Raw genomic sequence first — 16715 nt, forward strand, 5'->3', positions numbered from 1 at the left:
TTTAGACTTAAAAGTGTTTGGGCTACTGCTAAGATTTTTGAGTTCTTGTGGTAGCTTATTGAAAATGGATGCAGCAGAATAGTGCACTCCTTTCTGCACAAGAGTCAAGGAAGTGCATTCCACATGCAGATTTGATTTCTGCCTAGTATTAACTGAGTGAAAGCTGCTAACTCTTGGGAATAAGCTAATATTGCTAACAACAAACGAAATTAAAGAAAATATATACTGTGAGGGCAATGTCAGAATTCCCAGACTATTGAATAGGGGTCAACAAGAGGTTCTCGAACTTACACCACATATAGCTCGAACAGCCCGTTTTTGAGTCAAAAATACCCTTTTTGAATCAGAAGAATTACCCCCAAAAATAATACCATATGACATAAGCGTATGAAAATATGCAAAGTAGACTACTTTTCGTGTTGAACTGTCACTTATTTCAGATACTGTTCTAATGGTAAATAAAGCAGCATTTAGTTTCTGAACAAGATCCTGAACATGGGCTTTCCACAACAGCTTACTATCTATCCAAACGCCTAGGAACTTGAACTGTGCCGTCTTGCTTATAATATGCCCATTTTGTCTGATCAAAATATCAGTTCTTGTTGAATTGTGAGTTAGAAACTGTAAAAACTGAGTCTTACTGTGATTTAACATCAAATTATTTTCCAGAAGCCATGAACTTATTTAATGAACTACACTATTTGATAATGTTTCAATATTACACACAAGACCCCGAGTACTTTAATCGGTCAGGAAACCGACCACTCCTAAAGGAAAAGTACTGGGCTAACATGCATAGAACAATACTTGTTACGTGAGATTATAGTGGAGGAAGTCAAGTCATACATCAATTACTTATGAATGGATGAGCATACATTTCAGTATGTGCTCAGTGAAGTGATTCCTCATATCTCAAAGCACAATACTCGCTTAAGAACTGCTATATCTGCAGAAGACAGGCTCACTGTAACACTGCGATTCCTTGCTACAAGAGAAAAGTTACTCTAGCTTACAGTACAGCACCTGAATTCCACAGTGCTCATTAAGTAAAATAATACCTGAAACGCGTGTAGCAATTTATAAAGCACTAAAGGACCAATGACTGAAGGTAAATAAATGTTCAATACACTTTATATTTATTAAGAATAATTTTTATTTTATTTTATTAACACAGCATGTACCAATTGGTGTCGAAACTACAAAATGAATAGAGATGTATGAAGCTGATTAGGTGTTTTACAACATGAGGCATCTTGAGTACAAAATTAGATTAAGAAGACTGGAGAGCTAAAAAAAACTTCTATACCAGCCTGCTGCAAGGCAACCTGGCTATATCCAGAGGCAGACGGTTGTGCTTGTTGAGTTGTCGCATGCAGCAAATCTCATCTGTCCATCAAATATCGCTGCAAACCATGTATTGTGCCCTTAGTAAATTCCTTACCACTCACATTATCCATGTCACGCAGTTCAGCTGTGATGTGGATGGCACAGGCACTGTAGCGGTCTTCTTGGACAGGTTGGGGCAGAGTCCTGGCCATATCAGCCACAGCCTTCAGTGTCCTGATGGCCTCCACAATGACATCTGTTGCAACATCTGTTGTGCCCTTCCTTCTTCTTGTGGGAGGCCGCTCTTGATGCTGGAGCTGTGGCTCATTGCATGTGACAGAAGGTTCTTGTTGAGCCTGCATTTCATGCTATAAAATAAGAGATGAAAGCCATTAGTTAATACTTCCTTGCACATGCAAAAATCTTATTTACAGCTACCCACAAGCAAAGAAGAGTGGGAGCAAATTGCAGAGGATTTTGAGAAGAGGTGGAACTGTTATAACACTACAGGAGCAATGGACGGAAAGCATATTCATATTAAATGCCCACAAGCTAGTGGATCTCACTTTTTCAATTACATATCCTTCAACAGTATCATTTTATTTGCCATGGTAGATGCTTCCTACAAATTTTTGTATGTTGATGTAGGGACTAATGGGCGTGTTGGTGATGCTGGAGTGTTTTCAAAAAGCAAACTATGGGAGTGTCTCATTGACCGATCTAGTCTCAACATTCCTGAAGGCAGGAAGCTTGGGAACACAAAGATTACACCTCCAATGGTTGTACTGGCAGATGATGCTTTTCCTCTGAGTTACATTATGAAACCATACCCCTTAAAAGGCATCACAAAGGAAGAAAAGGTTTTCAATTACAGACTGTCACAAGGAAGAAGATTAGCGGAGAGCAGCTTTGGCATTCTTGCAAGTCGTTTCAGGATTTTTCTTACTACCATTAATCTGCCTCCAGAAAATGTTACCACAATTACACTGGCTGCCTGCACACTGCATAACTTGTTAACTGAGACAAGAAAACACTGGTACACTCGTCAGGAAACAGTGTCTGCCGTAGCAGGAGACTGCACTTATCTTGATACAAAAAGCACAGAGGACCTACAGCGAATGGAACCAACAGTTTGCCAAGCTGCTTCTGGACGTCCAGTACTCGGGAGAGCAGTTAGATAATATAAGAATGTAGGCTTCTTCGGCTGGTGTCATAGTGATTAAAATTCTTCTGGGTATTATGACACGTCATTGCTAAAAACTAACAACAATAATAAACTAAAACCGATGTTTCGGCCGAATTGCAATGGCCTTCCTCAAGGCACGACTGGTTTTGCATGGAGATAGGTGCTTCTATTTATTACAGACACTGGTTTTGCATGGGGATAGGTGCTTCTATTTATTACAGACACTGGTTTTGCATGGGGATAGGTGCTTCTATTTATTACAGACACTGGTTTTGCATGGGGATAGGTGCTTCTATTTATTACAGACTATCGATGTCTGACGTCACTGTTGTAAAAGTTATAATTGGCCCTCTAATATGATTGGCTAGCCATGACGTAAAGGAAGATGGAAGGAAAGAGGCTATTTGTGGATGTCCATGTCGTCAATGATTGGTAGCTGTCCACCAATCAGCGTTTGGCTTCTGGTCGGCAAGTTTTCCTCTTGATGTGCGCGTAAGTGGACTGGCAGTTGCTCTACAGCTGTTTGTGCAGATACATCCGTGTCCCATGTAGCTTCTGCCCCGCGACATCTCACGGCCCATTGGACTGGGATGGCCGGCAGACAGGATGCCGGGAGTTTGTAGCCATCTTCTCTGTTGATGTTGTCAGTCCGCTTAATAATTTCGATCGCCTCCTGTATTTTGCGTTCTAGCATCAGCAATTCTTTCGCCAGTACTTGTGCTTCCAGGAATCTTATAGGTTGTGCACAGTCACAGTGCTGTTCCGCTATCGTCAATTTATTATGTTGTTGTAACCGTACATAGCGTTCGTGTTGTGCTACTTGTAAGCTGACAGGTCTCCCTGTTTCTCCTATGTAGGCAGCTCTGCTCTCACATCACAGTTCGTAAACATCTGCAGTGTTAAGATTGTTGACTATATCCTTGGTGGAACCTATCATTTCGTGGATCCTGTGGCTGCTTCAAAAAATCGGTTTGAAACTTTGTCAGTGGAGGACGTTGCCTAGCCATTCACTGACGCCTTTTACATATGGTAAGTGTACCAGTAGAAGCTTCTCTTCTTTGCCTTCTTGTCGTGTTCTACTCCCTTTGGTTTTAGCTACCTTTCTTATGATGTTGTCATCATAGCCATTGGCACAAAACATGTGTTGTAGCTCCTTCAATTCTTCTTTGATATTATTTTCATCGCTTATCCAGTAGGCTCAGGCAGTTAACGTATGCAGAACAGAATACTTTTGAGCTGGGTGCTGGTGGCTCTCTGTGTGCAGGTACCGATTAGAGTGCGTTGGTTTCCAGTACACTTTGTGTCCCAGTTTACCTTCGGCAGCTCTGTATACTTCCACATCCAGAAAGGGCAAGGTACCATTGTTTTCAGTCTCATGTGTGAACTTTATATTTTTGTGCACACTATTTAAGTGCTGGAGGAAGTTTCCCAATTCTGCTTCACCGTGAGGCCAGATAACGAATGTGTCATCCACATATAGTAGCCAACAACTGAGACGTAATGGAGCAGAAGCTAGGGCTGTTTGCTCTAAGGCTTCCATGAAGTTGTCTGCAGCTACAGAGGAGAGCGGGGAACCCATTGCCACTCCATCTACCTGTTAGTAATATTTTCCCCGCCAGGTGAAGTACATAGATGACAGCCATAAGCGCACCAGATCGCAGATATCTGGTGGGATCCGATCCTGTAGAATGCGAATAGTCTCCTCAATGGGTACGTTAGTGAAAAGAGACTTGATGGCAAAAGTGACCATAATGTCTGATGGCTTTATTCGCTGTTGTATGAAGCAGGAAGACTCTTTCACGTAGGAGTCTGTTTGTCCCACAAGACGGCAACTTAGGTGCCAGATGTTTCGCAACATAATACGTAGGTGAATCTATTCCGCTCACCATGGGCCTCAGCAGATAACCCTCCTTATGGAGCTTAGGTACTCCATAGATTCTAGGAGGAACAGGCACCTTGGTGATTAGTCTCTTGGCTGTGTCAGGATTAATTCTCGAGACCTTTCTGAGGGCCTTCGTATTTCTGCCTATCCTCGCTGTCGGGTCACTCCTTAGTACTCTGTAAATGGGATCGCTTAGCAGTTTGTTCATCTTCTTTTCATATTCAGAAGTGTCCATCAGAACTGTAGCGTTTCCTTTGTCCGCATGTAGGACCACAATATCCTTGTTATTCCTGAGCTCCTTTATGGACTGTGTTTCTTCATGTGTGATATTGGCTCTGGGTGGTTTTGCTGTTGGTAAAATTCTTACCGTTTCCTGCCTTATCTTTTCTCTTTCGACACGTGGTACTTGGTAGATTGACGCCGCCACAGACTGAATGACCGCTTCTGTGGGAATCTTTGTGGATGTAACTGCAAAGTTTAATCCTTTGGACAAAACTGATGTTGCTGCCTCACTGATGGTCTGTGTTGAGATGTTAACCATGGTACGAGTTGTATCCAGACTTAGCTGTGAGTGGTGTTTGTTTCCCATTAGCTCCTCAAATTTCTTTTTCTGTCAACTGCTGACCAAGGCCTCCTCCATGCAGGCCTGGTTGTGGGTTATTCGGTCGATGTTATCCCAGTCCTTCATGTTTATGTCTGTCAGCTACGTTATCAGTGAACGACTGGGATAACATCGACGATTACAACAACATAATAAATCGGCGATAGCGGAACACCACCTTGACTGTGGACAACCTATCAGGTTCTAGGAAGCCCGAGTACTGGCGAAAGAATTGTGGATGCGAGAACACAAAATACGGGATGCGATCGAAATTATTAAGCAGCTTGACAACATCAACAGAGAAGATTGCTACAAACTCCCGGCGTCCTGGCTGCCGGCCATCCCAGTCCAACGGGCCGTGAGATGTCGCGGGGTAGAATTTACATGGGACACATCTGCAAAAACAGCTGTAGAGCAACTGTCAGTCCACTTCCGTGCACACCAGGAGGAAAACTTGCCGACCAGAAGACGAACGCTGATTGGCGGGCAGCTATCAATCGTTGATGAAATGGACATCACGAATAGCCTCTTTCCTCCCATCTTCACTTACGTCATGACTAGCCATTCCTATTTGAGGACCAATTATAAGTTTTACAACAGTGACGTCAGACACAGATAGTCTGTAATAAATACAAGCACCTGTCCCAATGCAAAACCAGTCATTCCCTGAGGAAAGACATTGCAATTCGGCCTAAACGTCGGTTTTAGTTTATTATTATTTTTAGTTTTTAGCAATGATGCAGCATAATACCCAGAAGAATTTTAATCACTTAAGAGAATACTTTAAGACATTTTACAATGGCGCTGGGAAAGTGCCCTGGTGAGATAATCACATTTAGTTACGTAAAATGTAAACAAATGTACATACCTCAAACATTTCTTCGAATGTTGGTGTACCTCGTTCACTTCCACTTTCTGTGCTCTCGATATTAGACACTCTCGTCCTCCTCTGTGGCCTGGTTGAGGAACTTTAGTCTTGCGTTAATAAAAAGGAAGAGATATGCCGATACGAACTTTTGCTTTCTCGTAGGAGTAACTTGTGCGGAGGCCATTAATTTTCTTTTTAACGTCGTCAGCCGTGCACCCAGGCCGTATGTCACAGCTAATAATATTTTTGTAGCTCTCCAATCTTCGTAATCTATTTTTATATTCAGGGTGCCTCACATTGTAAAGCGCCTCATCAGCTTCATACATCTCTATTAATTTTGTGGTAGACGCCACACACCAATTGTATTTTCGGACCATGTTTACAAACACACTACAGATGACAGAACGCTGCAGCGATGCTAGCGCTCCACGTGGGAACATATCGCATTTCAGTGAACAGAAGACAAGCAGTTTCTTTGATCAAATATACAGCGAGGCCCTAGATTTGATCAAATATTGGACGACATTTGACAAAGTCCCTATTACACTGTCAAAAATTTTTGACAAAGATATTGGACAAAGAAATTTGATAGTGTAATACCGGCCTTAGTGACGTAATTGTGACTCCCTTCTTATTACCTCCATGGTTTAAAATCACGTAATACCATAGCAATAGGCTGTGGTAATACATTGTCTTCATACATGGATATCTTTGCACGAGGCGTGCCTCGTTTATGTTAATCTTTGGGATCTCCGATCTTGTAATGTGGCGCTGTGATTTGACGTATGGATTGTACGCGCGAAACTCAATTTTATCTGTTGTAGTTATGTTAGAATTTTGTGTATGTCATTGTTATATATTGCGCTTATTATCAAAAACATCGCCTAATATTTTGGGAACCTGTTATGTTACTCTTTTTTGAGAAGTGTACTGTAATTTTTAACTTTGTAAGTGTGATTAAAGGTTAGCAATATAATTTGTCAACTTGGTTATGTTTGTTTTAGCCCAATTTTCCTGTGTACACCAGTCATTGTGTGATTGTGTAACGGGAATGGCAACACTTACAAAAAATAATAGCTACAAAATCAGTAATAACCATATTGCAGCACTGTTGGGGATGAATGTTTTATTCCCTTTCAAGTTCGTAATAAAAAAATTAGAACACGAGTTTCTGCTCATAACAGTATCGAAGGTAATTCGGTTGTGAGGCACGAGTTGATATTTGGACAATTACCACCTTTTTCATGCCATTAGGATTTATTCGTAGACCGAAAACAGAACCCTGCCTAGCATCGCTTGTACTTTTTTTTATAAAAACAATGTGTTTCTACCAAACATCATTCGGTGGTTATCAGACCATCCGTTTTAAGCGTGGTTGTCTTCGTATGGCACGTAAGAATTATTTAATTAGAGTTTAGAAAGAATCCGGGTGTACGATTGCACAAAATTTGTCTTGTAGTCTTTTCTTTAATGATGGCACTTCGGCACAGAACAAATTTGAATGTGACCACAAAGTATTCAATGAATTCTGATAAATCTCGGACAACAGCACCATACAGATAGAACCAAATAGTGACGAGCAAAACTGTGCCAATTTTCACTGCTTAATTACTAAATATTCATTGTGATGTGAAGTCGTTAACTGCAGACTTGCGCCAGAGAATGCTTTGGCAGTTTTTTAACCAAGCATGAAGTAGCGTGTTGTCTACATAAAGATCTAGACAACAGAAAGTAAGATGCATGCAAGAAACACTGTCTACATCAACAGTCACTTGTCAAGTAGTCTGACAAATTTTAATTATGTATCACTGTACGTGCGAGGGATAAGGATGCCTAGATGGCCAACTGGTGTAGATTTGACTTTGATCTAGAATGTCTTATGTGTAGTACTTATAAATAAAAGAGTCTCACTGCCAGTTCCACTCTGGTGATAATCTCAGCAACTGGTGGCACACAGTTATCTGTCTGACCATTGTCTGGGGCAACATTACATAATATTTTACAGAAAGAAGCTCGTAAGCGGTATGGCAAATACGGACAACACAAATTAGAGGCTAACAAGAATCAGAAATTGAAACCAATCAAATACACTCAAAATGCTTGATTAATTACAGTTGTGTTCATAGTCCTTGCGATTATAAAATGGAACTATGCAACTGGTTGTTACATTTCATAGTTTACACTTCAAAAGATTTCTGTGAGGTGCACAATAGTTACTATAGTTTTAAGATTATAATTGTGATTGTCTGCCCATTATTATTATTACTACTATTATTACTGAATTTAACAGAAAATTATTATAACCAATTTAAATATCGCAGTTTGAAATCAACATCAAAATTTTCCAAATTTTTTAACAAAATAACTGTGATATGAGACAATTTGATCACTGGGCATAATACAGCATGTTGCAAACATGCTTTTGATTAATGCCTTATTAATTTTATTTTCCTTGCAATTGAAATTCGCTTGTTACTTTTAGCCTCTTGTTTTACAGGTATATTTTGTCCATGTATATCAAAACTGTATCTCCATCATGGATAAATTGATGGACCTATTTGGTGAGTCAGATAAAATACATACACCTTTTACAATACTTACAACAATTTTTGTATTGTGATTGATACCATTTGAGTATTTTTAATACCACTTAAGTATTTTTATCAGTGATTGTGTAATAAACCTTTTATATTGGTTGAAACTGCGAAACACTGATTATGAAAATGAACTCCTCCTTAACTAGCCAAAGATTTCTGGACTAATGTCCCTGTGAGAGAAAGAGATGTCTTTAGTATGGATAGGGACAGTGATTGCTGTGCTTGGATGCAAGCTGTGTTGGTGACCGTTCGCTCACAGCTCCAAGTGGTACTAGCCTGTGCTACACAGCTTGAAGCCTGTGAGCATCGCTGAGGGGGAGCAGATGTGAAGGTCATTTCAAGGTGTGGCAGGCAGCAAAAAACTTCCCAGGAGGCTGATCTAAAGGTATCCCTGGTTTGCCTAACAAACGGGTTTCAGGCACTGTCTGTGGCTGACAAAGATCCTGAGCCGGATGCAGTCACCTGTACTGTTTCAGAGGAAGCTGCTCAGGCTGAAAGATCCAGGCATTCACAAAGGATTGCTGGTAGTGGGACCTCCAGTGTTATGCACATAATTGGACCCTTTAGCGTTATAGCTGCTATCACTCCCCAATGAAATGTTATAGGCCCTGTGCTGTTCCTAATATGTATAAATGATTTAGGAGACAATTAAAAATTGTCAATAGATCAAGATCAATTACAAAGTCATTTAGACAAGATATGTGTATGATTCAAAGAGTGGCAGTTGACACTAAATAATGAAAAGTGCTAGGTCATCCATATGAGTATGACGATAAAAGGAATCCATTAAATTTTAGTTACACGATAAATCACACTAATCTAAAGGCCATCAGTTCAACTAAATACCTAATGATTATGATTAAGAGCAATTTAAATTGGAATGGTCACATAGATAGTGTTGTGGGTAAACCAAACCAAAGACTATTTTATTGGGAGAACATTTAGAAGAGGCAACAGGTATGTTGAAGAAACTGTCTACACTATGCTTGTCCATCTGCTCTGGGGATAATTCTTGCATGGTATGTGATCCTTAACACACAGGTTTTAGGTGGATGACATACAAAAATTTCAAAGAAAGTTATTATCGGAAACGGGAAAGTACATCACGGATATGACACCCTAGTTGGGGTGGCAACAATTCAAACAAAGTCTTTTTCGGAGCAGTGAGATCTCTTCATGAAATTTCAATCACAAACTTTCTCCTCTCACTGCAAAAACATTTTGTCGACACCCATCTACATAGGGAGAATAGATCATCATAATAAAATAAGAGAAATCAGAGCTTGCACAGAAAGATTTAAGTATTCATTTTTCCTGCGCATTGTTTTTGAGAGTCTAACAGCAAAAAAACAGTCTGGAGGTGGTTTCAGGAACACACTGCCAGGCACTGAAGGGTATTGCAAAGCTCCCATGTAGGTGTAGCAGGTCCATTCTGAGAAGTCTGCTGACTGAATTTTTGTCCCAATATGAAACACAATTTTGATCTTTCAGGGATTACGTTTTGATACAGCAGAGAGATAGAGATTTTACATTTTTGCTATCGCTACTGCACATGATCTTAATCAAAGGTAGTAACTTATTTTTCTTTCTTTTTTAATAAACACTTTATTGATGCTTCATTTTGTTTACAAAATAGTTTTCAATCAACAATTTTAATTCCAGATAAAAACTGTTCAAAGTACATCATCTTCACTGTCATCATCATCACTATTGTGTGGTTCCAGTTTATCAGATACTGTTCATGAGCCTCTTCCACTTTCTTCTGTCCTTGTGCAGTCTGTCATGGAGTATGTCATCCATTGTCCTTCCTCTGGCAGTGAGGTCTTCCTTGTTCATGTCCAGCCAATGGGTTCTGGGTCTTTCCTTTGAAGTATTTTCCTTTCACCTCTCTTTCAAAACTGATTCGGGCTGTTCTTGTAGTCCCCAACCACCTTAGGTGCCCATAGTACTGTAGTCTGGCTGTGCTGATTCTGTCTATAAGAGATGTCTTCATTCCAGCTTTCTTCCTCGCCTCCTCATTCCTTAACTTACCTTAAACTTCTGGAAATTGGATCTGAGGAGTTTCATTTCTGACTGATGGAGCCTCAATGACTGTCTCTTTTTGATGATGCAGGCTTCAATACCGTGGGTCAATATTGGTACGAAGTAGCTACTGAACATCACTAATTTCGCTTTTTCTGGAATCTTGTCATCTAATAAAAAGGTTCTCATTTGCCAATAGAATTCAGCACTCTTTTGCACTCCTGTTTAATCAAATTATTCCTGGAGATTATACTTCCAATGCGTGGAAAATTGTCTGCTCACTCCAGCTGGTGGTCACCTAGTTTCATACTTGCAGAGCGGCCATCTCTGCTGACTACCATGACCACTGTCTTGGTCTTACTGATGTGGAGGTTGTACTTCTGGAACTTGGATTTCCATATGTTTAATTTCATCTGAACTTCCTCTTCTGTTTCAACTCAGATTATGATGTCATCTTTATTAAATCATCCATAACAGTGGTGAAAATTAGTGGGGACAGTGCACTGCCTTGCTGGACTCCGTCTTGGTATGGAACCATGATGATTGTCCCTCTCCAATTTGCACATAGCCAGTACAGTCCTGGAATGCCATCTGGATTTTCCTTACCAGTTCTTCATAGTAAAATGAAACAGAAAGTAATTTAAAGGTAATAAATCAGGAAGACACATATTACAAGTAGGAAAATAAACTCAAAAGTTTTCCTCATGAGGAAAAGTAATAATTGTCTTCCCTCATAAGCAGCTAGTTGTTTCAAAGCTATTGGAAGTTCTTCATATACGAATAAAAGGAAAATTTTTGGAGAATGAAAAATAAATTAATTAAAGCAATAAAAGTAAGGAAATTTTTACTTTCTTTTGAAAGTCTGTATCATGAATAGCATCTACCACATTGCTAAAAAGTTACACTGATTATACACATTGTTCATGCTTTTGGACTGCAAGTTTTTGTACTACAGTGATTCATACAAAACATCATCCTATTCCTTCCTTGAAAAATACTATTTGTAACATGTCACCAAATTCTTTCCTGTGTTTTTTTGTTGAATTGTTTATAGAAATGTCACAATGTAGAATTTGTAATCTTCCACAACGTCCGAATTACGTTTTTGTTTGGTCATTTCCTATCACTCATTGCAGTATTGTAGTCAAGTGGACTTTCATTGCACATGTAGTAATTTTGTAATCACAGTTTAACAAAAGTATATCACAATTTACTTATTTCATCTGTTCTTCACACCAACACCATGAAATCTTCTTTAAATTCTGGAGGTAAGGAGATACCATTGGTTACTTCATTTATTACATCAGAAAACTTATTGCTGACGATATTTCAAAACCTTTTGCAAAATTCAACTGGTAGTCCATCTGGCCGTGTTGTCTTGTTCAATGTGGATGTTTTAATGACATCCAGAAGGTTCGCAGTGGAATATGTTGTCATTATCTCTCTGTTGTTTTTCTGTGGTTACAGTGTCAGTACCTTTGAGACATATTTCTGCAAATTGCTCATTGTATTCAACTGTAATATATAAGTCCTTAAAAACTGGATAATGTCTTTAATTCTTTCTTTCTGTTCCAGAAGAATTTCCTTGTTTGCAGTTCACAGTTTATTTGTAAATGTCTTCCTTCTGTTCTTCGTTTGCCATATGAAATAATACAAGGAGGCAGTTTTTTCTTCTACATTTGTTTTGTGACCCGGATTTTATCTTCAAACTGTTGATGAGTTTTCTCTTTAACTTCATTAAAATTTCTTTCATTTCCTTTATTTGTCTAAAGTGCTGACTAGACAAAACGGGCTGAACATAGAGTTCTCTCAAATAAAAGTAATAAAATTCTGTGATGTTCTTCATAAGTCTGGCTTTTTATTTTCCATATTTAATCATTGTCATCCACAGTTTCTGTTTTGAGAGTGTAGTCCACCATTCGATGTTGGGCCGTATATTGTTCTTGATCCAAGACACTTGTTCCAAATCATTCCTATGGATTCATCTAAAACCCTGTTGTCAAGGACACTTACATTCAATTTCCAGTGTCCTCGCTTGGGCACAGAAGGTTTTTTGCTTGGCTACGTTGATGCTACAACATACTCCACAGTGGTTGAAAAACTGGTTGGATTTGTGTCTATTGAAGACACTTACTGTGTAAGGCATTGTGATACACAAAAAATCAATTCTGCTTGCTGCAAGACTTGTCATGTATCTAAATTTAACTGTTGTAGTGTACAGCACTTCCCAAGTATCTTTTAGATTTATGTTCCTTACAAAGTCACACAATTCTTGCAAAAAATTAAAGTTAGGATTTGCTCTTTTGCTTGTAGTACGCAGTTCCACTACTCTGCAATCAAAAGATTTTCCAGGTTGTCTTTTAAGATGGATTGTAAAACAGAGAGATTCTCTACAGGTATACCGTCTTTCACTGAAACTGCAGTCCCACACTCATTTTCAAAAACTGCATATAAAATTTCATTAAAACCTGGAAAAATTAAATCTGTGTATGATTACTTCCTGCAGTAGGCTACATAGGTATCAGCATTGTAGAAGTCTTTCAAGGTACCTAATTTTAGAAAACTCCAAAACCTGTTGTTATTTGTAGTCATTATGTTATACAATTGTGTTGTTCTTTGTAACAGCCTCTCCAGCTAATGTGAAAAAGAAAACTGTTAGACATGAACACTGATTTAACATTAAGTCTTCTTTATATAATAATTTTGACACAGATTTTCCATTGCAGTTTATTACAGTGAATCTGAGTGCAGTACAAGGGGTCACTCGCCATCATTTCCATTCTCAATCATTATTTGAAGTGTGTCATCAGCCGTTGTCACATAATGTTCCATTTCTTACATTTCAGTTGCCCAGTCCATTTTATCTGAAGTGTTCTTTTTTTGCTTTTCTCCATATAATCTTCTTCGCAGCCCATCATTGTTAACTGTTCCCCCCCAGGGTGCTTGCCATTCTTTGGTGGGTTCATGCTTGGCTACCACAGGGCCCCAGCCTGTGCAGCATCTTTTCCCTTCTGTGGTGCATGTCTATCCTCTTGCTATTCTTTTTCCCCTCCCTTGAGGATCATGTCTGATGTGTTATTGGGAATGTTCTGCATTGTCCCTCGTTGACATAAGAACACTCTTCACCACTGTTTTTTGTGCCGTATTCCTTTCTTTGTTTCCCTTCTCCTATCCTTCCTCTGCTTCAGCATTTGAGGTTCCCCTTTTTCTTCTTCCTTCCCGTGCGCTCCTGAAGACCGGCCCATGTGTCTGACACGTAACAGATGATTGGGTAACGCGTAATTCTCAGCCCCCGGGTCGACAGTTAGGAATCACATGTACTGCCTGGTACAAGCCAGGCACGGGGAGGGGTGATTGCCTGAGCTGCTACCTTCCCAAACTGCTGATTGGTTCCTCTGCCAGGTGTTCAGGAGTTGTGAACAATCACCTAAGGCGGTGCGCCCCCTTATGCATGGGGCTCCCAGTTGGAAGGAGCGTGTCATCGGAGACACTGGCAATCATGGGGGCACAATGAGCCAATCATCTTCACAATCAACGTCTATGAAAGAAAACAGAATGAGGCTAGCGATTCAAAGACCCTTCCAACTGCACCATAGTTTCACATGATTTCACGTACAGAAGACGGTCAGTCCTTTGCAACGGTAAATCCGTTTATTATTCAGAAAGGTGTTGATGCAGTTGCCGGCCCTGTCAAATCCTACTCCCATGTATGTAATGGCACTTTGCTTTTGGAGACTACTTCTGATTCTCAAGCACAACATTTGCTTGCGGCCTCGCTTCTCCAAGGCTATCCTGTTCATGTCAAGGCCTGTAGAACTTTGAATTCTTCCCATGGTGTTATTTATGCTAGACTGCTCTATGGTCTGACTGAGGCCAAAATCCAATCATACCTCTCTGATCAGGGTGTCATTGCTGCCCATCAGGTGATGAAAAAGGTAGATTCCTCCTTAGTGCCCACACACACTCTTTCTCTCACCTTTGATAGAGTGGTGCTTCCATCCAAGACCAAAATAGGCTATGAAATTATCACAGTCCGACCATACATTCTGAATCTGATGCACTGCTACCAGTGTCATCCTTTCAACCACACTAGAACGTCTTGTTGACACCCAGCCAAATGTGTAACCTGTGGTAGGGATGTGCACTAGGGTGATTGTCCGCCTCCTTCTCCCCGCTGTATCAGCTGCATTGGTGGCCACGCCACCTCCCTTCAAGATTATCCAATGTATCTGGATGAGCGGGCTGTCCAGGAGATCCGAGTAAAGGAAAAAATGCCTCACCCAATCGCTCGCAAGTTATTGGCTAATCGCAAACCCTGTGTTCTATTGTCTGGCACTAATAGTTCTGTTCTTGGTACATCTCGCACCATGAAACACATGGCAACACAGACATGTGACCTCAAATTCAGCTCTTAGGTTGTGAAATCGCCCTGTGACAAGGTAGCATCGCTTGGCCCCTCGTCCAGCTGTGCAACAAGCCATTAAACTCTCACCTCAAGGTTTGAAGCCACCAGCTACACAACAGTAGGCCAGAAAGGCCAGAAGGAGTACTCCCATGAAGATTTCGAACATCCCTCTAGCCAGCCAACGCCTGAGTCTTCCTCTGCTAACTGGGCTTGAAGAAGTCCAACAATGGCAAATGGTCTACTCCTTCACCGACTCGAAGATCCTCTTGATGGTGTCGCCACGTGATACCCTCACCGAGCCGGGCCTCCGTGTCATTGGTGCACACCACCAATCATTTTTCTGCGTTGGACTCCACAGACTGACCTCATGGAGCAGCATCCTCCTGTCTCTGTGTCGTGTAGCAGCAAGTCTTCGCAGGCTGGCACTCAGCAACCACTGAGGTGACACTCCTTCATTTTTTCCTCATCATGACTCTCCTCCAATTGAATGTTTGCAGCCTTCAATCCCACAAAAAAGATTTACAGCTGCTTTTAGAATTGCAGTGTCCCCTTGTATTCTGCCTTCAGGGAACAAAATTGTGTCCTCACAACCACTTTGAGCTCTCGCATTTCTTCCTGGTCCATTTTGACCTTCCCCCCCCCCAAGGTTGGCATTCCATCTCACGGGGGAGTCATGCTGCTCATATGGGATGATGTTCATAGTCAACCTATCTCCCTGACTACCAATCTTCAAGCTGTTGCGGTTCACCTTTTCCTTCCTCACCTGACTTTTTCCCTTTGTACTATTTATATCCCTCCATCATTTGATGACACCAGGGCAGACTTCTTCCAGCTTATTGGCCAGCTACCTCTCCCATTTCTGCTACTTAGTGACTTGAATGGGCATTGTCCCCTTTGGGGTTCTCCCAGAACCTTTCAGAGAGGTGCCCTCTTGGCTGCCCTTTGTAATCAACTTAGGCTTAACTTCTTCTGCCCTAACAGAGGAGCACTCACATTCCTTTTTGACTCCTCACACACCTATTCCCATTTGGATCTATCCTCCTGCACAGCCCAGCTTGCCCAACGTCTCGAGTGGTCCATTCTTTCTGACACTTACTCATGTGAGTATTTCCCATGTGCTGTTCGTTTGCTGACTCCCACCCCATCTGTGTGCACACCCAAATGGCAGCGTATGAAGGCTGATTGGTGGCTTTACTCCTCCCTGGCAACCTTCGAAGAACAAGATTTCCCCAGTTGTGATGACCAAATGGAATATCTTACAAACGTTATCCTGACTGCTGCAGAATGTTCCATTCCTTGTAATTCCTCTTTACCATGCCGTGTCCCAGTCGCTTGGTGGACTGAGGCATGCTGCGACACAATTCGCGCGCAGACATGTGCTCTCCGTGTTTTTAACCGTCATCCCCTGATGGCAAACTGCATTCATTATAAACAGATGTGTGCACAGAGTCATCGCGTTCTTTGGGATAGGAAAAAAGCCAGCTGGATTTCATTCACTAGTTCCTTTAACAGTTCCACCCCTTCCTCTGTCATATGGACCAACCTCCAATGGCTCTCTGGCACCAAGTTCCATTTCCCAATCTCTGACCTGACAGTATCAGACGATGTCATTGTGGACCCTGGTGCTGTCTCCAACACCTTGGACCGCCATTTTGCAGAAATTTCGAGCTCTTCCCACTACCACCCTGCCTTCCTCCATCGGAAACGAGCAGAGGAGGCTCGGGTGATACCCTTCTCTTCTCAGAATCATGAGTGTTACAATGATGCATTTAATATGAGGGAGCTAGATCATGCTCTCCGTTCATCCCGATCCTCTGCCCCAGGGCCA

At 41.0% G+C, this 16715-nt stretch overlaps 2 protein-coding genes across 7 annotated transcripts in view; one reads left to right on the forward strand and one right to left on the reverse strand.

The window, feature by feature from the left end:
* Positions 1–1179: 1179 nt before the first annotated feature.
* On the reverse strand, positions 1180–6251 carry LOC126456376 (uncharacterized). The gene is made up of 2 exons (XM_050092129.1): positions 5864–6251; positions 1180–1694 (listed from the first exon to the last, which is right to left on the reverse strand). Exons 1-2 carry the CDS (start codon positions 5870–5872, stop codon positions 1383–1385), a joined length of 321 nt encoding a protein of 106 aa, XP_049948086.1. The 5' UTR covers positions 5873–6251; the 3' UTR covers positions 1180–1382.
* A 383-nt stretch (positions 6252–6634) lies between these two features.
* LOC126458295 (Fanconi anemia group A protein-like) overlaps positions 6635–16715 on the forward strand; it is a 240518-nt gene continuing 230437 nt past the window's right edge. For 3 of the 6 annotated variants that reach the window (XM_050095235.1, XM_050095240.1, XM_050095239.1), the window contains exons 1-2: positions 6635–6810; positions 8361–8424. In XM_050095235.1, the coding sequence (XP_049951192.1) occupies positions 6769–6810; positions 8361–8424 (106 nt within the window). In that variant the 5' untranslated portion in view covers positions 6635–6768. Of the gene's footprint in view, positions 6827–8360; positions 8425–16715 lie in introns of all 6 variants that reach the window. The other 3 variants (XM_050095238.1, XM_050095236.1, XM_050095237.1) reach the window with 3 other exon arrangements.

Source organism: Schistocerca serialis, chromosome 2 (genome assembly GCF_023864345.2).
Source record: "Schistocerca serialis cubense isolate TAMUIC-IGC-003099 chromosome 2, iqSchSeri2.2, whole genome shotgun sequence".
NCBI lineage: Eukaryota > Metazoa > Arthropoda > Insecta > Orthoptera > Acrididae > Schistocerca > Schistocerca serialis.